Source organism: Echinops telfairi, unplaced genomic scaffold (assembly GCF_000313985.2).
Source record: "Echinops telfairi isolate 266 unplaced genomic scaffold, ASM31398v2 ScPeMD7_60;HRSCAF=208, whole genome shotgun sequence".
Taxonomy (NCBI): domain Eukaryota; kingdom Metazoa; phylum Chordata; class Mammalia; order Afrosoricida; family Tenrecidae; genus Echinops; species Echinops telfairi.
Window position 1 is genome coordinate 5173331 of NW_022103958.1, and position 21579 is coordinate 5194909.

At 39.0% G+C, this 21579-nt stretch overlaps 1 protein-coding gene across 12 annotated transcripts in view; it reads left to right on the top strand.

Moving 5' to 3' along the window:
- PHF21A (PHD finger protein 21A) overlaps nucleotides 1-21579 on the top strand; it is a 212722-nt gene that overhangs the window by 30271 nt on the left and 160872 nt on the right. For 8 of the 12 annotated variants that reach the window (XM_045291077.1, XM_045291079.1, XM_045291085.1 and 5 more), the window contains 4 exons: nucleotides 1127-1167; nucleotides 9783-9910; nucleotides 17019-17051; nucleotides 19885-19950. In XM_045291077.1, the coding sequence (XP_045147012.1) occupies nucleotides 9857-9910; nucleotides 17019-17051; nucleotides 19885-19950 (153 nt within the window). In that variant the 5' untranslated portion in view covers nucleotides 1127-1167; nucleotides 9783-9856. Of the gene's footprint in view, nucleotides 1-563; nucleotides 650-1126; nucleotides 1168-2344; nucleotides 2439-2538; nucleotides 2651-9782; nucleotides 9911-17018; nucleotides 17052-19884; nucleotides 19951-21579 lie in introns of all 12 variants that reach the window. The other 4 variants (XM_045291080.1, XM_045291078.1, XM_045291081.1 and 1 more) reach the window with 4 other exon arrangements.

A 21579-nucleotide genomic window follows, 5' to 3' on the forward strand; every position in this document is an offset into this window, starting at 1 on the left:
ATGGACCCGAGAACTTGCTGCTAAAGAAAAGAACAGGCTAGAACAGCAAATTGAATTTCTTTCGGAAATGAATGTTAACAGCATGAATTGGATCTTTTGAATTATTTTACTGTGGGCTTGATATGACTACATGATAAAACCAAGCTTTATAATCTGGGTGACACGAGGATCTTTTGAAATACCTTGAGGGAACAGGGAACTCTCTTGGAGTAGCATCAGACAGTAAGCACACTAAGGCATACAGAAGGCCGCTCTCAAACATACAGGGATTTGAATGTCATGTGCCATACACTCAAACATACATTGTTACAGTATGGTGCATAGAATTTAAATAATTAAATGCCAGAATATTTGCGGGGGGAAGATTTTAATGTTTATTGATTTTATTTTAAAAATTTGTGGGGGGCAAAGGATGCTATAAATATAAATGTAGAATGTTTAAGATAAACGTTGCCACCTGATTTGATTTTTCTGACCTTAAAGTCAACGCAGTGGAGCTTAGTGTTACAGAAGCACTGGGGAGCATTGGCTCCAGGAGGCCCACACCTTGATTTCCTTTCCAGCCCATCACTGAGTAATTAGAGATGTACCAGAGGGGGCTTGGTGTGCATTGATGGCTTACGACCTAAAGGGCTGAGACTCTAAGAATGTGAGTGAAAAGTTTCGTTAAAAATTCTGACTGCGTTATTATAAAATGCTAGTACTTTTAAAATCTTACGTAAGGCAAATGCACCTCAAAGTTAAAAGGAAAAAGACCTTTTAAGTGGGCCAGACCCAGGGCTGGTTGGTATTAAGTTGTTACTATTTAAAAAAAAAAAAAAGTTATTACTATAAAGCCACTAACAGTGAAGGTCTTTTGTTGGGAATGAGAATATATTTTGTCTGTTGTCATTTAGATGAGGGGCATTCATACTGTGTCTCATCAGCTACTTTCCCTTCTCTTAAAAAAATAACAACCACCAATGGGGTAGAAATTTGCCTGCTCTTGACTTCTTTCCATGTTGTAAAACACTTCTCTTCCCCTTATTCCTATTGGATTTAACTTGGGAGACTTTAATTTCAGTTTTTGATGGCTTTTCATAAATCTGTGTGTAGTCTAACTCCGTTTCCCCTTCTTCTGTTATAGGGGGCTAGAGAGCTGAAGGAGAGCAAGTTTCCCCCAAATTGGTGAGTATTTTTTGAGGCAAGACATCCATCCTGTGCCTGATGCTAGCTGGATAATTCAAAGCCTCAGTGATTCCCTTCCCCCACCCCCAAAGCAGCTCTCTCCTAGAAATCAGACTCTGCTGTTTACACTGAGTGAAAGCGAATTTTTGTCTAATTTCACATAGCCATATCTCAAATGCATTTGTGTTTCTAATAATACTGCTAGGCTTGCATGTTCCTGCATTCGATAACCTGTTAAATTTCAGAGGTCCTTTTTGCCAAAAAACATCCTTAATGCAGTAGTTAGGGCTGAGAATTGAGAAGTCAGGAAATTAAAAAAGTTAAGGTTCCCATTATGTTTTGTGTTACTTAATAACTGTTAAATTTGATGGCCGTAGTATATGTGCAAAATGGCGAGGTCAGGGCTAACTGGGTTTCTTGACTATGAAATTTGGGGCTCTTCGGCATTTATGTTCTTAAACGTGATGTTGGAGTTGCTTCATGTGTGAGAGTACATTTTTAGGGTTTCGTTGTTTGGTATTACTTTTAAAAGAGGCAAACGGAAGGAGAGAGAAATGTAACTGTGTAGCATATAAGCAAACACATTTTCCCCTAATATCTAATATCTACTTTAATAGATTTTTTAAGTTGCTTATTAAATCATCAGACTTAATCATTTCTTTAAATATCTAATACAAGATTACAAATTACACAGGGCAGTCTAGTGACTAAACATCAAACATATTAACCTTAATTGGTGTGTATTATGATAAAAAAATTAAACTTATATGGATATCTGGAGTAGGGTACTCTCTCAATGCCAGGCTACTCCTTTGGACAAAATTCTCTCTCAAAGAGCAATTACCTTGGTGGGTGGAGTAGATAATTGCTTATGGCTTCTTTTCAATAACTTAGGGTCCTTGAGGTAGGTAGCTCTCCTCACCGTCTAGGAATTCAGCTGTAGATATGGAAGGGGAGGCATTTGAAACTAGTTAACTTTGTATTTTCTTACCTGGTTATTCTATTTGCCTTCCTCTTATGGAATCTTTTAAAATAAATAATCAAGACCCTACTCCTACTGACCCTTTGCTTTAGGTGTGTGTGATACAGCCATGGCGCCTTAGCATTTGAACCTTGAAGAACTTCTCCCCCAGCCTTATGCTGTGTGCAGCCATTTCTTGTTCTGTAATCTCTGCAGGTTGTTACTCGAGCACATATTGAATACTGTGCTTTTAAAATGTAGCCCGCTGTTGTCTATTACGGGTGCTGAGGAACTAGTTCCACAGAGACAGGTATTATTGTGGTAGGGTGGGGGGTGGGGGGGAATGGTCTGTGATCAAAGAATTTGGGGAATGTGGGTTAAACAAAGTTAAACAGGTTTCTTTACTACAGGACTTCTCAGAACCTTTAATATGCTAATGTGCATTGTGAATCTCCAAGAGGGGGATATGATATGCAGCATTCTTGAATCCTTCTAATGACAGGGAGCCCACTACCTCATAAGGTAACCCATTCCTTTTTTGTACAGCTCTAATCCTTAGTTCTATTGATCTGAAATCTATCTCCCATAACTTCCTATTAAGTACTGAATGGTTACTGTGAGACTGCCACACCCTCTCGGACGCCGTTTTGTGCGATGAACATTGATGTGCTTCTGGCCGAGCTTCATATAGCATTCTGTATGTGTGCAACCCATTTCTAAAGCGCCGGCCTCCCTGTCACTGTGGCTCAGAGTACTGCTCCCCAAGCTCCTTCACTTTGATTTCTGAATTCACTTAATTACCCTATTGGTGGGTGTAGGTGTGATGATTTTAGTATGCATGCTTGCTTTCTGGTTGTTGGTATATATATTCCAAAAGAAAAATTCAGGTTACAGTCTAGCCGGGGCATCAGAAAGCCGAGTTAAGAAACTCTTGGGATGTGTGTGGATGGTAGAAAGTAGATGGTGGAGGAGAGGAGTCTAGGGAAATCCTGGCTTACCTCGAAATGTGACAGAAACCCTTGTAGAAAAGGTATTTTGTGTGTGTAAGTGTGTAAAAGGAACAACTCCTCCTTATCCAAAAAACTCATAAAGAGAGGTATTTTACACCCAAAGACATTTAGATCTCATGAACATAGTTTTGTAGATGTGTGTATATATGCATGTACAGTACTCATTTATTGACTATCTTATTGGACATTTTACATTTATGCCCATAGTGAAAATCTGTCTGACTATTTTGCACACTAATGATGTATGCTTGACATTAACAAATGCCAAGGTGTGACGCAAGAGTACCCCTGCTGTCATACTCAAGGATGTGTGTTAACTTTGCTGGACCATGATTCTTAGTGGTTTGGCAGTTTTGTAATGTTATTTGGCAGCTGTATAGTGATGTAGTCATCTTCCATTTTGTGATCTAATTATATAATACAGATTTTTTTAAAAAACATTTTATTAGGGGCTCATACAACTGTTATCCCAATCCATACACACATCAATTGTGGTAATACAGATTTTTGTACAACAACTTGGTCTTTGAAATCTAACCATGTGAGGAGTGGATATATATATATACACTATATATGTATGTATATATAAAATTCAATAGTTAGAAAACATCAATCTAACTAGCTAAAGTTAATTGTTACCAACATCTGTAACACTAGGGTTTGAGCATAGTAACTTTGCTGAATTCAAAGGTATAGCCACTAAAATCAGAATTGCCTTATATCGTGTCTAAGAAAATCATGTGTTGGCTTAGCTCCACTGCAGATTAATGGTCCCATGATAAGCAAAGCCACATTAAACTCAGAGCTATTTTAATAAAAACTGAAAAAATAAAATCAGTATTGTCAAACCCACTGGATAGTAGCATTTTCTGTTGACCTTGTGGAGCTTTACCAAAGAAATACCACTATGAAAATAAATCGGAATTTATAGAACATTTGCTAAGTGCTAAGAAAACAAACATTACATTGATTTTTTTATGTTGTCATTTTATATGGATTTATTTTTAATAAGTTAAAACTTTCAATAAGTACTATTAAGAGAATTATATTACTTTTATCATCTTGATTTATTATTTACACTCAGTTAAGTTAAAAGCTAAGGGTATTATTTTAAGTTATCAAAATTATCTCTATATACATAGTAGAAAATAAGTACTTAACACAAATGAAAACCTGATATTTATATTTTAAGCATGTGACAAGTAACAAGGATATATATATATATACCAAAATTTTCTACTTTTTACATTGACCTATATTTTTTCTAACAGTATTATTGGTATATAATTCACTTACTATACAATTCAATAGTTCAATCATATTGGCATATCCATTGTTAAAAATAGTTAATTAAACTCCTATATAGTGTGTCTGAGAATACAGATCAAAAGAGGAGGGAGGAGTCTGATACCAAATAAATGCACATAGTGAAGATGAAGCTTCATGTTTTTAGGGAGTTCATTCTGAGGACACACAGTCTCATGGACTAATTATTAGAGTACATGTTGGTTGATGAGTAGAGGATTAAGGAAAGGTTTATGTCAAATTTGGCACAGAGCAAAGTGTTCCTTAGAAGTAAAGTCAGGGGGAACCTTACCGGGACCTACATATAACCTCCTTCCTGGGGGGACGGACCACAGAAAAGTGGGTGAAGGGAGACGTTGGACTGTGTAAGATATGACAAAATAATAATTTATAAATTATCAAGGGTTCATGAGGGAGGGGGAAATGAGGAGCTGATGCCAGGGGTTTAAGTAGAGAGCAAATGTTTTGAGAATGATGAGGGCAACGAATGTACACATGTGCTTTACACAATTGATGTCTGTATGGATTGTGATAAGAGTTGTATGAGCCCCCAATAAAATGACTTTAAAAAGAAGTAAAGTCAGAGTTACAGCTTTACTGTAAGTTATTATAATCATAATCAAAGATCTAGAGGTCACATATCTCCAAGCAGAATTACACCAACAAAAATATTTAGAAGTGTCTTTCTTAGAGAATTTGAAAATAGGAAAGCCTCTGGTTTTCTTAGCAATGTACTGTAATGAAACATTCTAAAGTTTGTATGAGTGGAAAACGTTAACTATGTTATGAATAGCACAGCCCTTAATCATTTACGAAGGACTTGTCATATAGTTTTACTTTATTTAAACCTCACAACAGTCACCTGCAGTAAGTGATTGTCCCCTTTGTTTGTGATTTATGCGCCAATAAGGAAAACAACAAACACAACTGAGAGTGGTGATGCAAGGAGTTAGTAAATTCAGGTTCTTTTGTTTTTTAGCACAATTAATATTCTTTCCAGAATCCACAGCTACCTTTTAAGGTGAGATTTGACTGTTGCACATGTTTCTTTGATTTGTGGGAAGAGGGTGGGGGATTTGTGTGTGTACTTGTGTTTTGTTGTTATTGCAAGGTGAGAAAGCATTAGGTTTAACATTTACGCGGGGGCCCTTCAAAACATTCTTGGAAATTTTCATTTTTTAATCCTGTTTTCCAGAAACTTTGAAACCCTTTGTACAACTTGGAAGATTGCAAACATTGCTGTTTTGTGCTAGGGAATCGCTCTCTCTGATGGTTACTTAGGGTTGCTGAGTGGTGAAAGACATCATACTTGAATAAAGTGTGTTGATTATTGTTTTGGGAGTGTATGTATGAGTACCTGGCAGCAACTGATTTGTTATTAATAACTTATTAACCGTCTTTTACAAATGTAGCAACGAATGCCAGACACTATCCCAAAGCAGTCTTCAGTTGATGTCTTCATGAGTTGCCCCAACATATTTTTCAAGAGATTCAACCAAGTATTTGTCTTGTTTTTCTGTATGCTATAAATATAGCATATGTATATCATTTGTCCCTTTACGTATAGGCCAGTCCCCTCTAAATTACTACCTAGAAGGAGATGTTTTTGAAAAAGAATTTCAAATGAACCCTCTTGATCTTCATAAGTTTTTCCATGACTAGTCACTATCTTTTTTTAACCCTTCAGTTTTATTGCGAAGTGAAATAAGTAATTGGTGTTTTCAGTCTTATCAAACAAAACCACTTTTTTACATGCCTGCTAATAAGCAGTCAGCAATCTGACAAAGGAAGTAAAAGCTGTCAGCTCCTCATTAACCTGAGTTGCAGGCTTCTTATCATGCAAGTCACCCTTTGACATTTAAAGCTCCAGGTTAAACCCTGGTTTTACTGTTATTTTCTTGAATATTTTGTTCAATCGGTGTGAACTTTTTGGATGCTTTTTATCTATTAATTCTCAGTTCACTTTTTCCAGGGTTAGTCCCACTTTTGGTTAAATGTTTTTTTCAACTTTAAAAATAACTGCATATCTACTATGGAAAAATTTGAAAATATTAACCCTACAGGAAGGAAGTCAGTAACCCTTGGTGCTGCCACTCAGGGATAACCATTAGCAAATTATGAAAACCCCACCAGACTCAAACACCAGACAGCACGGAGTAGTCATGTTTTGGCAAACCTTTGTCAGTCCCATCCTCAAAACATCTTAATGCACACTCTACGACTGTAGCGAGGGTGACCAGCTTTCATGTCTGTGGTCCTCCTGTGAGTTCTCCATAGAAACTGTAGTCACCCTTGGTCATGCTGTTGAAGGATCTCTGTATTTTCAACCTGCTGTTTATTTCAAAGTCTATTTTAACTGAATTGTACTACAGTGTTATATGTTACTACTACAAAACGACTTTCTGCTACTGAAAATACTCCATTGGTTTTAAAATGATTCTTAATTTGACAAAAATTATAAGGAATTGTTTTTGAACACATCTTTCTGATAGAACCTTGCTACATATTTTAGGAAAAATTAAAATTAAGTTAAGTCCTATTTTCAAGTGGTTCAGGCATTGGGCCACCTAGGATTGTGGGAGAAGGATGAGGCGGGACAGCCTTGGGGGCCCTGTGGACAGTTCTGCTTCCTGTGACAGGTCCAGATCAATTGGAATTGACTGAATAGTGTGTTTTCAGTAAAAACAGAGAAATCAGGAATTTGAGTAGGGAGATTGTTTTAGTACCTAAAATTTAAAGTGACTATATAGTTTTATCTTTGTGGTTGTATTTAGAATAAGCTAATTATAACGAGAAAGGAGCCCACTTGGCAATGTCAGGTAAGCATTGGACTGTTAACTGCAAAGGTCAATGATAGAACAGAGATGATGCTTCCTGCCCCCACGTATAGACTTATAGGCTCCGAAACCTTATACGGGGTTGCTGTGGGTCAGAATCAACTTGATGGCAGTGGATTTGGGTTCTCATTCTTGGTCTCAGTCAGCACTTTGATTATTTTACTATGTTTTATTTATAATAATTTTGTAAAGTTGTAAAATAATGAGTTAAAAATAACATGCCTGATTCTTGTAACCTATTATTTTCCATGAAGGATTTCACTTTCTTCATCACAACGTCCTCCTTTCCTAAATTCTCTCCAAATTTATTGCCTTTATAAAATCATTTGGTTGACAGTGTTGTTCTCTAGTAATTTTCCCATGGTGGTGCTGTATTGTTGTGTGCCATCAAGTTTATTCCAACTCTGAGTGACTCTATAGAATAGAGTAGAACTGCTTCCATAGATTTCCTGGCCTCTAATCGTTACAGAAGGAAGCTCTACTAGCGGAGTGGGTTACAAATAGTGGGCTGCTAGCCCCAAAGTTAGCAATTTGAAACCATCAGCCAACGAGCAGAAGAAAGATGAGGCTTTCTATCCCCAACTAAAGAGTAGGGGCAGTTCCACCCTGTCCTGTAGGGTCACTAGGTATCAGAATATGCTCTGCGGCAGTACATTTGGGTTTGGGGCACTTTTACAGAAGCGGAGTGCCCTGTCTCGTCTTCTGCAGAGCCACTGGTGGTTTTGAACTGCGGCTCTTTGTCTTCAGGCAAATGCTTGCCTGTCAACCTACCAGGACTGCTGTAATCTTCTCCCTACCCTTCACAAATGTACATTTAAAAAAAAATGTAGCCTTAGGATTTTTTTTAAAGGTCAGGTTGTTTTGTTATTACATAGCAGTATACAGTTAGTCCCCAGGGAAAGATTGCCTCAGATATTTTAAGCCTAGTGAAATTAAGCAAATATAATGAAAAGTGATACTCAGAAGAATGCATTGTGTAGTTAATGATTCCATTTTAATTGTTAAATCTGTTTTTAAAAAAATTTTAGAAAATTAGCTTGAATGTGGACTTTATGCACAGGCAAATAGTTTTTAGAAAGTGTGAAGATCATTGGTTTGAAGAGTAGTGGTTCTACTAACTTCCTTAAAAGGCTATTTAAAGGGGGTTTAGCTGCTAAGTAAAAGGTCACCAATTTGAACCCACTGGTTGCTCCACCAGGGGAAGATGTGTCAGACTGCTTCTTAAAAGATTGCAGCCTGGAGAGTCCTCTTTCCGAGGTCCCACCTTGCCCTGTAGGGTCTCTGTGTGAGTTGGAGTCCATTTGATAGCAACAGGTTTGGTTTTGGGTGGTTCTGTTTACAAGAATGTTGGAAAGCGGCTATCACTACAGATGTCATAGGTGCCAAGAAGAGAGATTTGAAGTAAACTTTAAATTCATTCAGGCCCAAACCAACTTTTCCATCAGGAGAGTGCCTAAAGGCATGATGAAGGCCGCACTCAAGAAAGACACGAAAGGAGAAATTAGCCATTAAGCCCACTGAAATGGAGGGAGAGATGGGGTGGCCCTGAGTGGTGCAAGTGGTTTGCTGCCAACCACTCCCCTAAGGATGACAACTCAGACTCACCCAGTGGTGCCGTGGAAGGAAGGTCTGGCAGTGTGCTTCCATGATGCTCACAGTTACGAAAACCCACGAGGCAGGATTAACTTGACAGCAGTGGATTTCTCAAGTGATGAGCAGATGAGGAAAGGAAGGTCGGGCAGAATATCACATTCGCAGAGAACATCAGATGTACACTTGCACATAATCTCCAGAGACAGTCAAAGAGATGCCTGCATGGGTTTGGAAGAAGCTGCATTTCTCTGTGAAACTGGAAGCATGTTCAGTTACGAGACTCTGTCACCTGTTGTTGTGCACAATACATTTGTCTTAAAATAGCCAGGACTTTGAGGATACATTGCACTGTTTTAATCTGTGTTAAGTGTTAATTTGCTATATGTAAGATTTTAAATTGTGTCAGAATTTCCTTGTTTTAAGTGTCCTCATTTTAAAAACAGGGTAAGACTGTATTAAGGAAAGTGCCTTGGCCCATTTTAACCTCGGAGAGGCACGGAACTGTCCAGTTCACTCTGTGATGTTTAAAAATGTGTGACCACGTTGTAGTGTAGTCTCTTTATAAGCACCACCCGTCCTGGATGGTGACAGTCTCCCCTGCTAGACTGAACCCTGCTAGGAAGAAGGTGGCTTGTGTCCTCAACAGGTCACATGGTGCTGAGCATTGCCTAGATGTTTTTATGACCAGATCCAGCCCATTGCTTCCCCTCTTCCTTTAGCAGAATGCTCAGAGAATAAAACCCAGAAAGTTTGTGTACTGATTTTTTAAAAAAATCTATTTGGGAAATTTCTTGCCCTGAGTTAAGTTAGAAGGTCAACTATTTTTAATTAACATCATTTATTTCATTTGACATGAATATTTTCTTTATGCCCAACATAACCATCTACAACATTTTATGATCTCTACAGCTGCAGTGAGAAGAGGAGTTGGTTATTTTAAACGGAGAAACTAGAGAATTAGCAGAAAGTGGAGACAGTAGAGGATGGAGTTGCAGACTCTACAGGAGGCTCTTAAAGTGGAAATTCAGGTTCACCAGGTATGTTACCTTACTGCCTTCTCCCACAGTGTGCTGTTCAGTAATGGCTCAGATTAGTAAACAGGCCCCTCTCTGCTTGTCACTTCACACTGTAGTTTTAATAGTCTGTCAGACAGTTGCCTAAGAATCATGCCATTTGCTTTTCATTGTTGCTCAACAAATTTCGTTGATAGTACCTATTTGCTTATTTCTTTTTAAGACTGTTAATAAAATATTACCAGTTTTTCTTTCCAAGAAAATAACTGAATTAAAAAATTTTTTAAATATTGTAAAGATAACTGAAAGAAAGATCTCTTTTTGTCTCTACCTTTTGGTTCATTCGAAGGACTTAGTTCATGTGAATTAACATGCGTATGTTAAGTAACAAGACATCCAATAAAGTACCATGTACAAGAGGGCTTCAAAAAGTTTGTGGGAAAATTCCCTTTTAGTTCCATTTTTCCCATAATTTTTTAATCCCCCACCCACACACACATATACTGATATATTGATCAGGTGACTCAGTTTCATACCTTGATTTCAATCCTTAGTAAAGAACATGATTACTTCATAACTTTAAATTTCCCAAGTCTTGCATTTTTAACTCAGGTACTCAGGCTAAAGAAACCTTAAGAAAATACATATACACACAAGGGGGCTTTTAAAGTTTATGGAAAAGTGCCATTGCCTTTTGATTCTACTTTTCCACCAAAGTTTTGAAGCCCTCTGGTGTGTGGTACGTGCACATGCTCAAACAAATCACGCTCACTGCTGTCCAGTCAGAGGGTCCCGACAGCACAGGATGGAGCTGTCCCTGCGGGTTAAGAGACTGTGACTCTTCACAAGAGCAGAAAGCCTCCTCGCTCGCTCGCTCGCTCTCTCTCAGCTTTGTCTTTCTCTTGTGGAATTGTTGGTTTCAAACAACTACCCTGTGGTTAGCAGCCCAACACATAGGACACCAGGGCTCCTCCGTATGTATATATACACACATGCATACACATATGTTAAAAAACATAGCTACACACACAGCTACTCACGAGTGCTAACTATTTTTAATAGACTACTTTTAGATGTGTAAATTGGAGTGTGGCGAAAGCTCTATCTTTTAACAATGTTTGTTTTATCCAAATAGTTTTATCTGAATAGTCTGTGTAGGATTAATTTCTGAAACTGTTGGGAGACACTCTTGGAAATTTAATAATGAGTCCTGGTGGTACAGTGGTTATGCATTGGGCCAGAAGGTCAGAACCACCTGCTACTCCACTTGAGAAGGTTGAGGCTTTCTACGCCTGTATAGACAGTCTCAGAAACCCCCCAGCAGTCGACCATGTCTCATACATTCGCTGTGCGTCTCAATCAACTTGATGGTAGCGAGTTTTGAGAGTGAGTGAGATTTGCAAGTTGCCCAGAAGTAGGGTAGATGCAAGTTTAATGGAAAGCTTCAAAGAAACTGGTGGTTTTTTTTTAGTATTAAATCTTTATAGCTATGTTCAAAATTATTTTGAAGTGTGACATTGAAATATTAAACTTCCAGTAATTTTACGTTTTGGAATATTCATAATAAATTTATTTAGTGTACTGTATTTTTACGTTACAGATAAAAATGATTGACAAGTAAGCATTAGCTTCCAAGTTTGCTCTTTTTTTTATTCTCTGTTGCAAAAGCCTTTGCTCTCTCTGCTAACTTCCTGCTGCTGCCTTGGATCGTTTGTGAAACGTTCTCAGTAGCACCTTAGTTTTGCCTTCTGCAGGTTGGCGCCTTTATGTGCAGCGTGCTTTGTTTTCATAGTGACTTTAAAAGTCCAGTACGGGCAATCCCATGGCTACCAGACAACTCATACTGACTGGCCCTTTTATGTTACGTAAATTTGCCTTCGCTTTGAAATGATTGAGTCAGCCCTACTAACAGCAAAGTCTTCCTCATAGCCACCTTCCTTTGCTGCATGTGCAACTTCTAATCTTTGGAACGGCGTTCAGCCTTTTCTTGTACAAAAGTAAGGCTAAATAAGAACAATATGCACCTGCTCCCAATATTCTACAAATATGTAAAAGACACAGGTGTACAAGTGGATCTTGTTCAGAACCTGGGGACTACCATGGTACATAATATAATAAGTGGTGGACATATCATCTATTTAGCCTTGCTTCTGACATTAACTGAGGAACGTTTTAAAGATTGTTTATAAAAGCAAGCCTATCCTTTTTTTTGCTGGATAAAGGTATTAGTATTTTACCATGGAAGTACATCGAATACGCAATGTGGCTGAATGGCAAATGACTGAGAATTAAGTTCACTGTTCAAATCTGAACATTCTCTCCTGGAGTGAATTTCTAGGACACAGTAATCACCTGAAATTTGTGTGGATCAAAGATTTAATGGCTATTGAATGTGATTATTGGAGCTTTTCTTCCTTTCAAGAAATTTTGAGATGGCAGAGATGATTTTCTTTCCGTTTATCCTCACAAGTGAGCAAGTCTCACTTAAGACTTTCTTAAAAGACTGGTAGCCTGAAAAGTGTATTATGAAACACTTGGCATTGCTAGAGTAGAGGTGTATTTTTGTTGTTTCAGTTGTGTTTGTGTGTGCACGGAAGGTGGCTAGGAAAGTATCAATGGTTGATGCTTATTAAATGCTTGGATAATAGTGACTTACGATGAACAGCTCATCTTTCTGGTTGAATCCCCCTGTGCCCTCCCATCTTTGATTATTCCTAGAGAGATTAAATGAAAGGCACATTTAAACTTTCAGAAGTTGGTAAGCTTTTTTGTAAAAAGTGTCTTTGTTAGGAAGTGGGTGTTAACAAACCCAGGGACAAGGGAACAACAAGTGATCCAAAATCGATGGCAAGGAGGGTGTAGGAGACCTGGTAGAGCTTGATCAAGGGCAATGTAACCAAGAGGAATTACTGAAACCCGAATGAAGGCCGTACATGATAGTGGGAGAAGAGGAAAGTAAAAGGAAATAGAGGAGAGAACTAGGAGGCAAAGGGCATTTATAGAGGTCTAAATACAGCAGTGGTTCTTAACCTTCCTAATGCCGTGAACTTTTCATATAGTTCCCCATGTTGTGACCTCCTAACCATAAAATTATTTTAGTTGCTACTTCATAACTGTAATTTTGCTACTGTTATTAATCAGGCAACCCCTGTGAAAGGGTCGTTTGACCCCCAAAGGGGTCACGACCCACAGATTGAGAACCGCTGAAATACAGGCATGTACATATGTAAATATATTTATATGTGACAATGGGGAAACAGATCTATGTACATATATTTGTAGGTTTAGTATTAAGGTAGATGGACATTGGGACTACTCAAGTACTCCCTCAATGCAAGAGCACTTTGTTCTATTAAACTGGAGTTCTGTGATGCTCACCTTCCGTACATGACTTAACGAAGACAAACGTGTGCATAAGCAAATGTGAAGAAAGCTGATGGTGCCCGGCGATCAAAAGATATAGCATCTGGAGTCTTAAAGGCTTGAAGGTAAACAAGCGGCCATCTAGCTGAGAAGCAACAAAGCCCACATGGAAGAAGCTCACCAGCCTGTGTGATCACGAGGTGTCGAAGGTTTCAGGTCTTGGGCATCAAAGAACAAAAAACCATATCATTGTGAATGAGGGGGAGTGTGGAGTGGGGACCCAAAGCCTATCTGTAGGCAACTGGACATCCCCTCACAGAAGGGCCGCAGGGAGGAGATGAGCCAGTCAGGGTGCAGTGCAGCAACAATGAAACATACAACTTTCCTCTAGGTCTTTCATGCTTCTCCCCCCCGCACCCCGCACTATCATGATCTCAATTCTACCTTACAAATCCAGCTAGACCAGAGGATGTACATTGGTACAGATAAGAGCTGGGAACACAGGGAATTCAGGACAGATAACCCCTCAGGACCAATGAGAGTAGCGACATCAGGAGGGGTAGGGGAAGGTGAGGTAGAAAGGGGGAACCAATCACAAGGATCTACACATAACCCCCTCCCTGGGGGGTGGACAACAGAAAAGTGGGTGAAGGGAGACGTCGGACAGTGTAAGACATGAGAAAATACTAATTATAAATTATTAAGGGTTTGTGAGCGACGGGGGATGGGGAGGGAGGGGAAAAAGTGAGGAGCTGATACCAAAGGCTCAAGTAGAAAGCACATGTTTTGAGGAGGAGGATGGCAACAATTATACAAATGTGCTTGACACATGGATGGATGGATGGATTGTGGTAAGTTGTTTGAGCCCCCAAGAAAATGATTTTGAAAAGGAAGGAAGAAGTGTCTTTGTCACAACTTGGCTCTGCTATCATAGGGACAAAGCCACCATGGACATAATATGGGTGTGCTGTGATACAGTAAAACCTTACTTACAAAACCAGGTAGCTGGCTGGTTTTGGCCAATGGGAAATAGCTTGCTGATCCTTGGTATAAAGTATATCCTTAAGAAAAGTTACTAATTTCTTACAAGAAAGCAACTAACTTTGACACAATGACAGCATAAAGTCCCTAAGGGATTTGGATGGTGTATAATATTTTCTCCACTTGTCCTGTGCTACACTGATTGTCTAAAATATAGTGTATGGATAGAAAAGGAAGTTTGTTTATTCAGTCCAGAGGTGGAGAGTTTTTGTTGTCATCAATCTATTTTTAAATTCCAGTGAATTTAAAAATTAAAAAGGGAAGAAGATCCTTTAAGGTAGCTTTAGGATAGTACAAACTGTCATAGCTAGGTCAAAACAGGAAACCAAGCTTTTTAAAAGAATGTGGCTAACTAGCCTTTAGGCTGCATCAGTAGGTGTGTGCATGTGTAAACTCTTGTGCTTCAAATCCACTGAATTCTTGGAATGTGTATTATTATGATTTTGTAGATTAAGGCCAGGATAGAAGATCCACTAGTGCAGATATGGAGTAGAATATACAGTCACATTCACCTCCTGTATTTGAAGACAACCTCAGTAATGCAGGATGTGCCTGAGCACCAGGAAGTAAAAAATGTTGACCAGTCAGAATAAATGCCGTAAGTCATTCCCTAAAGATGACACGTTTTACTAAGGGATTTCTTAAGGCTGTTACTCACAACCTACTCCTACTTCTTGGAATTAGTCCACTAAGTGTATTGCATGGCAGATGAGAAGCAGCAAATTTAAGTTGGGGTTCCAGGGCTGTTAGAGGGAGGCATAATAGTAGCAAGATTTGTTAGTTGATTGCTCGGCATTAAGATTTGTTAGCTGATTGCTTGTCAGTAGACTGAAAAAACTAACATGCATACAAAGGAATTTTCTACAACAGTTTGAGGCTTTTAGATTATAAAGACCTTATTGTATTTTAGCACATTATATTAATTGATAGTGATCATGTCTCTAAGTATCAATAGAACCTGACTTTTTTTTCTATTAAGAAGGCAGATGAGTGTTTACATATATAAAGATTTTAATCCATTATAACTTAAATTTTTTAAAGAAATGGCTTTATTAGTATATAATTCACATATTATACAATTTAATTGTTCATTCATATTAAGCAGAATTGTATAATCGTCACCAGAATCAATTTCATTTCCTTCTCAAACTCATTGTTGTTAGCTCCCCATTTCCCCCAGCCTATCCTGTCATGCCGCTAGGTAGTTATTAATCCAGTTGTTAACTCTTTAGATTTACCTGTTCTGGATTTAAAATACAGAAAAATCATACAAAACACAAACGGGAAGCAAATGAAGAAAATCCAACCAACAATGACAAACCAAACCAATTGAAAATAAAGCTGAAAACATTACTAATGAAACAACTTTAAAATGGGTCAAAGGGGAGCTCTAATAAGTTATTACATTTTTACCTAACTAAATCTGCCACAGTCGACTTTACAGTGCTCTCTGCTGATAGCAGGGCTGTTCCCCTCCCTGGACTGTGGTCAGAGCGGGTCACTGGAGGCGGAGGCGTAATCCCTGTGGGGACTCTGCAAATTGGTTTGGAGCTTCCACGGGCATCCATAGCCTTCTGCAAACAGGGTATTCAGAGTTAAAACTCTGATACTGTTTCCTTCTTCGTATTTGGATTTTATTATTTACAATCCTTGGATCACACCGGCTGGTGTGCTTTCTCCATGTGGACTTCATTGACACCCCACTTAGATGGCTGCTTATTTTAAAACATGGCTTGAAGACCCCCACACACTAACCTTTCTGATAGTTGGGCACCATCTGGTTTCTTCACCACTCTTTGGTATAACACCTTATCTTCATTGATCTCTTCATGAGGGCAAGTATTGATGAGTAGGACCATATGTGATTTAAATTTTTTAAAGCACGTTGTCACCTAATGGGGGTGGCAGACTTTTGAGTTAAATGAAAAAGTCACTTGGAGAACAACTAATTTCTAATAGCTTTAAGAATTAGCCTTCTATTTTTTTTTTTTAATCGGTCAAATTTCCCTGGCTGTAGTTATTGTTAGGATTGGGCAGTGTTGATATTGAGGAGATGCCCTGGGCCAAACAGAATGTCTTTGTCTGTGTTTTTCATTGGTCTGGCTTCTGTGTGAGCAAGCCCTTCAGTATTATTTCGCCAGGATAGCCCAGGTAGGCAGTGTCCTTGTTGAAACTCCATGCCCTCATGCTTCCCTAAGAACATTCATCCACCCCCTTTGCCTGCAGATTAAGACGATGGCAAAGTCAAATCTTAACACCGGACTCCTTCTGTGGTTAGGCCCAAGCCAGCAGACTTGCCAAGTCTGTTCTTAGCTGCACTCAAAGGTGAGCAGCGGCTCCTTAGGCCTTGTCTGGAACTCTAGGCAAATAACAGCATTTTAAAGGGGTGCTTCACTTTTGGAGCATCCAGCTTACTTAAATTACGCTTCCAAAACCCCAACCCCTAGATTTATTCTAAAGCACCTTTTCATTTCAAATATGAAATGATTGTTGGTGGTGGTGGTGGTGGAAATAAAATGACAATGGAACATTTTTTCCATGTTTTTCTATAAAGAAGTCGTCTAATTATCCTTATGCAGATCACAGAAACTTTTGGTCTCTTCTGATTGCATGATTGCGCATTTTTGTGTGGATTTTAAATGTTGGATATATGGGGCCAAACCTGGCTAGACATGTAGTGAGTTAATATGTAAGACTAATGTCTCTCTCTCTCTCTATTTATTACCAGAAACTGGTTGCTCAAATGAAGCAGGACCCACAGGTAATGTACTATTTTTGTTTACTTAATTATTCCATTAAAATCATTTAAAATGTAATACTAAAATGCAGACTATATTTAAGTTCAAAAGAACTATCTTATTCCTAATAACTATTATTCTTAGCACATTGGTCTTCATGTTTTTAGAGTTTAGAAAAATCCAGTCATTCTATTGCAATATAGCTATCATTTTATATTTGGTACTGCTATTTTGATTTTGTGTTTACTTGTTTTGAAAAACATGAGAGTTTTAATATCCTTCATATAAATGTTGAACTTCTAACTTGAAGGTCGACGGTTCAAACCCAGCAGTGGTTTGGCAGGAGAAAGTCGAGGCTTACTTGCTCTTGTAAGGATTCACACCTTCAGAAACCCATACAGGGTTGCTGTGAGTCAAAATCAACTCAGTGGTGATGGGTTTTGGGTCATAAAGCTTAAATTCCATTTCTATGAATCTTCTTACTCAGAATCAGTTTATCAAGCTTTCTGTAGCCTTAGAATGATTGAAAGTGCCCCAGAACCATTCCCATTTGCTCAGAATTTATAGAACAGAACATTTAATTATGGAATCCCGCACGATGTCCAGAGTAAGAATTTTAGAAGAGTTTTTAAAACGCGTTTTGAAAATTTTATTTTTGAAGCAGCCCTTAAAAAGGAGTATAAAAAAAAGGGAGTATAAAAAAATACCTTATATAACAATCCAGCAAATGCTAACTTCTCTTTCAGTTCTCCTAGGAGTTTGATTTAGGTGTTTTATTTTTCTCCTTCTTAGTAGGAATGTACCGGGAAAAAAATATATTGTCTTCAGATAATTATGTTTACTGTTCAGGCAGTATCTCTTTTGTAGCCACTAGACAATGGCTTATAAGTGTGAAAAATACTTACCAGACTTGCTCAGATTGTTCCCTTGAATTAATCTATTCATAAGCTGCTCATAAAACCCTAGATTCCTAGATGAGTGCTCATCAATTAGTAAGTCAATAAATGTATGTGTATTTGAATGTGGACATGCACATTTCCTTCCTTGGTGGTACAAATGGTTGCGTGTTAACTACTAACTGAAAGGTTGGTGATGCAGACTCACTCAGAGGTGCAGCGATAGAAAGGCCTGGTCTTCTGTTTCTGGAAAATCACAGCCTTGAAACCCTTGCCTTTGAAGCTGCTATACCTGCTTCATTGTGGAGTAAAGGAAGATAAATCCTGGGGTTGAAGAATGGTACTGAGGGATAAGGTTTTTGAAATGGGGCTAACACTCAGCTCTACATACCTAGTGCACGGTGCCTAACCCTTGTGTTCAACACAGTTCACTGATTCTGCATGATGCCAGCACTCGCTCCCATCAGCCCGCCCAGCTGTCATGTGAACTTTTCCTGTTTGATTGTTTTATTTTCTATTACAGTGTCAGTCAAGACTTAGATGAACAGATTCTTTCACATCTGATTTGGTCACCCACACCGCTGGCAACTAAGATACCAGGAGCAAACACCAGACTTCTGACGTGCTGGTGCCTGTAGCAGAATAGTCTGACCCTGTGAAACTGAGGGGGCAGGATGCAGATGGGCACACTCACTTGTGTACCACCGACACCGAGGGATTCCGCCTCGTCACAGCCCTGTAGCTAGAGTAGGACGGCCTCTGTGGCTTTTCACGGCTGTTGTCTTTGGGAGAGCAGACTGTCCAGTCTGTCTTCCTTCAGGAGTTCAAGCCGCCAACTTTTTGTCAAGTAGCTGAGTGCTTAAGCACTGCACCACCAAGGCTCCTTGGTGGACTCATTAGAGAGGCCATGAAAAGGACCAAGGGGATCACATGGGACGCAATAAAGATGAAACTCAGAGGAGGAAGGGCAAGTGCCCCATCCCAGCACAAGAGACCAGTCTATGGTGAATTGAAAGAGTGGCCGGTGCAGGGATCTGGAGAAACTCGTTCTCTCATTGGAGATGGTGTTCAGTCTGCCAAGGGGCTGGCCTGCTGCACGTTGAGCATTTAAAATGTTCAGTTTGGGATTTTCCCTCCTCTCCCCCGCCCCAGTTGAATAAAAGGCAAGCATGCCCAGTGTATCTCATCTAAAATAGTATTCTTTTTTGATTCCTAGAATTTCAGAACTGAGAAAATGTCCTGGTAGTCAGTGTGCTAATGTGAATGATGTAGTGCTAAAGTACTAGCAGCACTGACAGCTTTTCAGATCTAGGCTAAAATAACAAATGTACCCTACTCTACTAAATAAGGGAGAGGCCAAGTGCAGACAAACCTCTTATCTTTGTTGTTAATGCCGCTAAGCATGCAGTGTGTGCATACTTAAAACCTCCATTTCCTGCTTTTGTCTGATTAGTGGAGCTTTAGGTTTTCTGTCAACTGATACTTTGTGTAAAGGCGAATAAGATTCTGGTAGACAGGTATTACTATACTGTAAATGCTAACAAATAAAACTTCTTAAATTGCACAGAACCTGCCTTTGTTCTTACAGTTTGGATTCTGACTCCTAGCGTACTATAGGGCAGAGTAGCGCTGCTTTCCCACTCAGATTTCTTAGGTTGAATTCTTTAGGAGAGCCGATCACCAGGGCTTTCCTCCTGTGGAGCCACTTGGGGGTTTGAACTGGGCACTTAGCCATAGCTGCTCCAGGGCTCCTTATTCTGTGGCCAGGAGCAACAGGTCTGTGTTTAGGATCTGTACGTTAGATGGTGATGTGACTAAGTGGTTTGATGCTTGGCAGATTTGATTGGCTAACTGTAAGTTGGCTCCACCATTTGTAATACAGTATACATAATGTCTTCTCGCTACTATTCTGTTAACAAATGAAATATCTTTCTCACAGATATTTTTTCTTTCCAATCAGAATGCTGATCTAAAGAAACAGCTTCATGAACTCCAAGCCAAAATCACAGCTTTGAGTGAGAAACAGGTAAGGGAAGAGGGGGGGCAGGGGGGTGCGTATTTTTAACATTGTGTTCTAAAGATATGTCTGCTTGAGGCTTCTAAGAGAACTGCTATTTTTCCTCATGTGTGAAAATAAGTGTGGGCAGCCAGACTCAATTTTAATTTTGTTTGAGCTCTGTTTATCTATTTTTATTTTTGGTTGAAATCAGTCCCTAGATATCCCATGGGTATATGATACTGGCAAATATCTAAAAGCAACGTGGCAGTTGGCTAACTGTGTTAATTAAGCTCTTGTTTACCCAGAGGGGGAAAGGGGAAAGAAAGTTAGTGGGGGTATGTAATAAAGATTCGTGTAGCTGCTGTAAGTGCCTTGTTACCTGTTTTAAAAGCTTGAGATGGTATTCAATGTGTTGTGCAGTGAATGAGTCTAAGTTAGATTGCTCTAAATGTAGGTCTTCTGTTCTGAGTATTAGCCTTTCTTTATGGTAATCCTTATTAGATATTGACTTACAGTTGTATGAGAAAAGCATGCATGGAATTTATTCTGTAAAGGCAAGAAAAGACCATCTTGCTTTTTTCCAAGGACATCTAGAAAGTGCTCTGTGAAATCTCCTGTATAATGGCTAATTCAGGCATCTCCTGCCACCAGGTGGAGTGTGGCAGTCGAGAGAGCCATAAGTAAATGTCTTGGTAATGTGAATGAAGCATTTGTTTTCCTTGTGCAGCAGGCCCCACCTCTCTCCATCAGGTACTTTGTAGGGTCCGAAAGGATATGGGGGGTTGCAGTTTGTTGGTTCATGCTAGTGACATCTTACTGAAGATCTTTTGACTAAATATTTCTCAATAGTTGCTATTTAGGTTGTTTGTAAAACTTTATTTAGTGATGTATTAACAGTGAGCAATTTATTTCTGGGAATTTGTAATTTTGTTTGTGTTGTGTCTTATATTGTGTTTTCATGTAACAAGGTGAAGAAATAACTTGGATAACTACAAGTAGAGTAGACACATGTTTTGTTTTCAGAATAGAACCATGTGTTTTTTAAGCTGGGTGCACAGGGCATTTTTCTTTGCTCTCTCGTTCTTTGTCTCCATCTTTGTCTCCTCTGCAGATAGCCACTTGCGATTAGCACATTGCCAAACTAAAACTGGGAGAGGGTGGGATGGTGGAGAACAATTTGTAAGGAAAAATATAAACAGTTTGTTAGTAAGTATTGGCTCTGAAAGTGATTCAGTACTTCAGAGTCAAAATGATGGGTGGTTGTGAAAGTGTTCAAGCTTTAGAATTCTGTTAGTCCTCAGCCCCCTTATAGTTTCAGGAGTAGTTTGACACGATGCCCATAAATGAGTCACGTTTGCTGAAAATTTCACGTGGTCCAGTGGGGAAAGACAGTGAGAACTGACTATTGGAATGGAGGCTGTTGGATTTGTTCAAAAGTAAGGGCAATCTGAGGTACATTAAGGAAAAATTGGACAGGGAGTAGAGGCAAGGAAGATGGGGATTTACATTTATTTGAGTGTTTTGTTTGTGAGAAAGAACTAATACCAATATTTAGTTGATCTCTGTTGCTTTTTCCCCCTTTCCTGCTAGAGACATCTCTCAATAGCAAATTGCACTTATTTATTTAAATTGTGAAGGGGTAGACACCCCCCCCCC